Genomic DNA, 5,002 nt, shown 5'->3' with positions numbered 1-5,002 from the left:
CTCTATGGGTCCTATCACGTCCATGTCTCAGGCGGCAAAAGTCCAGGGTGGACCCATTATATAAAACTCATTTGGTGGAACCCGGATGAAATCTACGTGAATCTAGCACTGGTGACACTTCTGCACATAGCGGATACTGTCTCTTTCCATAGTCATCATAATTATCAAGCTCTCAAAATCTTCTTGGCTAGTGTGAACCCGTTCATGTGGGGTCTGCACGTCCCTGCATGTATTTCTTCCAAGGCTTGCCATCTGGTTCTTCATTCACATGGAAGCAATAGGCATGTTGATCCTTGATTTCTTTCTCGATGGGGTCGATGTAGTTCTTGTTCGGATGTTTAATCATAGATGATAAGGTCGCAAGGGCGTCAGCGAACTCGTTCTGAATTCTAGGGACGTGCTTGAACTCATTCTTTGTGAACTTCTTACACATCTCCTTCATGCAGTGCAGGTTTGGCAGTATCTTTACATTCTTAGTTGACCATTCTCCTTGGACTTGGTGTATTAGCAAATCAGAATCTCCTATGACCAACAGTTCTTTGATGTTCATGTCGACTTCCATTCTAATTCCAAGGACGCATGCCTCATATTCAGCCATATTATTGGTACACGAGAATCTTATCTTTGTCGATGCTGGATAGTGTTTTCCAGATTTCGAAATCAGGACTGCCCCAATCCCGACTCCTTTGAAGTTTGCCGCTCCATCGAAAAACATCCTCCATCCACGGTATAATTCTGCAATATCTTCCCTGGCAAATAGTACTTCTTCATGGGGGAAATATGTGGTAAGTGGTTCATAATCCCCATCCACTGGATTCTCGGCGAGGTAGTCGGCTAAAGCTTGTCCTTTGATAGCCTTCTAAGTTATGTACACAATGTCAAATTTGCTAAGGAGAATTTGCCATTTAACTAGCTTTCCGGTAGGCATTGGCTTCTGAAAAATGTACTTGAGCGGGTCGAGCCGAGATATCAGATGCATGGTGTATGCCGACATGCCGACATGCCGACATGAGAAATCCAAGTCAGAGCACAACAAGTGCATTATATCAAAGTATACTTGGCCTCACATGGTGTGAATTTCTTGCTAAAGTAGTAGATGTCCTGCTCCTTTCTCCCAGTTTCATCATGCTACCTAAATACACAGCCGAAGGCATTGTCCATTTCATGGTAGCATCTTTCTTTAGTAGCTTAAAAATGGGTTCACAGATTATCGTGGACTGGGCTATGAAGCGACTGATGTAATTCAATCTTCCTAGGAAACTCATGACATCTTTCTTGCTCTTTGGTGGTTGTAGTTCCTGGATGGCTTTGATTTTTGATGGGTCCAATTATCCCTTTCCTACTTACAATAAAACCCAATATTTTTCCAGCGGGGACTCCGAATGCTCACTTTGCTGGATTCAACTTTAAAATGTATCTTCGCAGGAGTTTGAAACATTTCTTCAGGTCGTCCAAATGCTCTGAACTCCTTCGAGATTTAATGATGAAATTATCCACATATATTTCAATCTCCTTATGAATCATGTCGTGAAAGAGGGTTGTCATGGCCCTCATGTAGGTGGCGCTGGCGTTCTTGAGACCGAACGGCATAACTCTATTACAGTAGACTCCCCAAGGCATTTTGCGAAAGTTGTCTTCTTTGCGTCTTCCTCGTGCATTATGATTTTGTGGTACCCAGTGAAACAATCCACAAATGAATGCAGCTCATGCTTTGCACAATTGTCGATGAGGATATGGATATTTGGCAGGGGAAATCGTCCTTTAGACTAGCTTTGTTGAGATCTCGGTAGTCCACTCATTTTTTGATCTTCCCATACTTCTTGGGCACTAGGATGATGTTTGCCAACCATCTTGGATAGTTGGTGACCCTTACTACATTTGCTTCTATTTGTTTGGTCACCTTTTCCTTTATCCTCAGACTTAAATCAGGTTTGAACTTCCCAAGCTTCTGCTTGATCGGCGGTCTGGCAGTGTCAGTGGGTAGTCGATGCGAGACAATGTCGGTGATTAATCCTGGCATGTCATCATAGGACCATACGAACATGTCAATGTGTTGTCGGACGAGCTCAATCATTTTTTTCTTTCTGCTCGGCTTCTAGATGAATGTTGATTCTAGTTTCTTTCACGTCTTCTTCGCTTCCAAGATTGACTACTTCTGTTTCTTCGAGGTTGGGCTTCTTCTGGCTCTCCAGCTGTTCGATGTACTATGGAAAATTGTTTGGCATCATACTCTTGTCATATTCCTCGTAATCTGGGTCATTGCGCTCGACGGTTTCGTTACATGTCATAATCTTGGAATGCGGTTTTTTATCAGTTCCGTTACTAAAAAGAAAAACTAAGTAAAACTAAAGCGGTAAAATAGAGTTACGATATTTAGGAAAATGATTCTTTTTATTTCATCAAAAGGGGGAACATCTTAAGCATTCTCAAGATGCAAATGAATAAAAGGCACAGACACAGTACATGACTCAATTGACCGTGCACTTTCAAAAGAAAGCTTTTACAGTTCCATACTACCAAGACTCCCGGCGAACCAAAGATAGACTGGCGGTCCAATTCTACAGCTCTTCCCATGGTTCGGTATTCCTGATAATCGGTGTATTGATGTTAGTTCCTTCACAACATTCTTCAATCATATTCTAGAATAACTTTCCCATCCCGTCGATGATATCATCTTCCGGTGTTGAACTCTCTCCCGGACTTGCAACATGCTCTGGCACAAAAACCTTTTGCCAGCTAACGATGTGAGCCTTCCTTTCCGGAGACTAATATCCTATGCCAGCCCTTCCTTTTACCCATTATGTTCAATTGGCTTTATGATTCTATATGACTTGGCTCCCAACCCTGTTCCTGGCCTGTATCCATATTTCATCATCTCCCTTATAACCATATTCAATCTATACAACGACTGCATTCCCAAATTTTGTTCAGCCTTTTCCATCTCAATAGTTTGTATGATCTCCACAGCGAGGAAGGCGAGTCCGTCTAGACCCTCAATAAATGGGACAGCATAATCCAAATAGGCAGAGTGAGCCCACTCGTGGTGGACCATGATCTCTTGGCATCCCCACTCGAATTGTATGCATTGGTACAAGGTAGACGGCACGACCCCTGCCATATGTATCCAGGTCCTGCCCAACAAAAAATATAGGAAGAGGAAATGTCCATTACTTGGAATAACATCGAAAAGTTGACCGGCCCGATTTGCAAGTCTAGATAAATTTCCCTAATACCAACCTTTTATGAACCATCAAAGGCTCTTACTATTACGTGGATTTCCTTAACCTCCCTCAAATGAATTCCCAACTCCCGCAAGGTGGAGAGCGGACAAATATTGATTCCTGATCCTCCATCGACCAACACTCAGGATACCACTTTGTCCCTGTATTTGACAGTGATGTGAAGAGCTTTGTTGTGACTTGCGCCTTCGGCTGGAAGTTTGTCTTTTCTGAAAGTGATCATGTTTGCTTCTACCATTTTCCTAATTGTTGCGGCCAACGCCTCGCTAGTAGTGTTACTTGGTACACTTACCCCGCTTAGTACTTACAACAAAGCTTCCCTATGGCTATCAGAGCTCATCAATAGATCCATGATGGATATCTATGTTGGAGTTCTCTTTAACTGCTCTTCCACAGAATACTCTTTACTCGACATCTTTTTCCAAAACTCAACGGCTTCTGGGTCTGTTATGTTCCTTTTTGGAATTTCTTCTCTCCCGGAATTTCCTCAATTGACATCTTTAGGGGCATAGCACCTCCCATACCTAGTCATACCATGGGCTGCGGTAGAGTCTGTCATTTTGGCCTTTTCTTTTTGCAGATAGGTCCATGTGACGGTTTTGTATTCCCGATCTTCTTCGCCCCGAGTAGCATCAGCAGGTTGCTGCAGATAAGTTTGAACTATCACTGTAGGCTTTAGTTGTACTATAATGATTGGAGCCATTTTAGGAGGCATCCTTGTAGCTTCTGCATTCCCTATAGTGACAATAGTCCCCTTCAAGTCATATTTTTCATCTAGCGTGATCATGTTGGCTCCTTGGTTTTGATGATTTGGCAATGTGTTGCGATTCACATTAGGTGGTTCTAGAGTGCACTGGATGGCTCCGCTCTTGATCAAGATTTCAATTTTATTTTTCAACTTGAAACAGACTTCGGTATCGTTCCCCGGTATATTGGAATGATACATGCATCTCTTAGTGTCATCAAAGTATTTGGAGGAATGTTTAGGGACCCTTCCCTCAATTGAGTGTATCAATCATACTCTTCTTAACCTTTCAAACAATTGGGCCAGAGGCTCATCAATCGGGGTATAAGTTCTGGGACCCCACTCTTCAAAGTTGGGATGAGGGCGTGGTGCATACACATATCGGTTTTGGTGGGTAGTGGTTTGAACATGAGCATAGGGCCGTTGTGGTTTTTTTTGGTTGTTGGCTCGAGGAGGGTTGTATTGCGATTGAGGGTGGTAGTATGGCTGGATATTATAGACTGGAGCGTAGGTGGGTGATGGTGAGTGGTTGTTCGGGGAATAAGAGGTGCTTCCATGAGGCGGGTTAGTTTGGTAGTAGGGGACGACTGCTGAGACCTCCTCTTTCTTTTTCTTTTCGCTACCTATTGACCCTGACTGGATGGCCTTGCTGGACGCTTGCAGCACTGCCATAGATTTCACCTTACCAGATTTTATGTCATCCTTTAAGAAATCTCCCATCTTAACTAGCTCGGGGAACTTTTGACCCATTATTCCCATTATCTTTTCAAAGTATATTCCCTCTTGGGCTCGGATGAAGTACTTGGTTAGTTCACTGTCGTCCAGCGACAATTGCACCCTGGAAGCTTCCGTCCTCCACCATCGTGCATATTCTTTAAATGACTAAGAAGGTTTTTTCTGCAGGTTCACCAGAACGAACCGATCAGGAGTGATCTCTGTATTGAATCGAAAACAGTTCATGAAGTCCTCCGCCATATCTTGCCAAGTTCTCCAATTTTGCGGGTCTTGTCACGTATAC

General features: G+C 43.2%; 1 protein-coding gene across 1 annotated transcript; it reads right to left on the bottom strand.

Annotated features, from left to right (window-relative positions):
• Positions 1-202: 202 nt before the first annotated feature.
• Positions 203-2,074, bottom strand: LOC142164028 (uncharacterized). The gene is made up of 2 exons (XM_075221191.1): positions 1,901-2,074; positions 203-859 (listed from the first exon to the last, which is right to left on the bottom strand). The coding sequence occupies exons 1-2, from the start codon at positions 2,072-2,074 to the stop codon at positions 203-205; spliced, it is 831 nt and encodes a 276-aa protein (XP_075077292.1).
• Positions 2,075-5,002: the final 2,928 nt, after the last annotated feature.

The sequence above is a fragment of the Nicotiana tabacum genome, chromosome 9, assembly GCF_000715075.1.
Source record: "Nicotiana tabacum cultivar K326 chromosome 9, ASM71507v2, whole genome shotgun sequence".
Taxonomy (NCBI): domain Eukaryota; kingdom Viridiplantae; phylum Streptophyta; class Magnoliopsida; order Solanales; family Solanaceae; genus Nicotiana; species Nicotiana tabacum.
The sequence above is the reverse complement of the archived record's forward strand: the minus strand, read 5'-3'. Positions and strand labels throughout refer to the sequence as shown.

What these genes read in the sequence shown, in the direction of transcription:
- LOC142164028 (XM_075221191.1), bottom strand. Translation starts at nt 2,074, where the DNA reads ATGATTGAGCTCGTCCGACAACACATTGACATGTTCGTATGGTCCTAT. An exon ending in GTCTGAGGATAAAGGAAAAG is followed by an intron (nt 860 to 1,900) that starts GTGACCAAACAA and finishes TACATAACTTAG; the next exon opens with AAGGCTATCAAAGGACAAGC.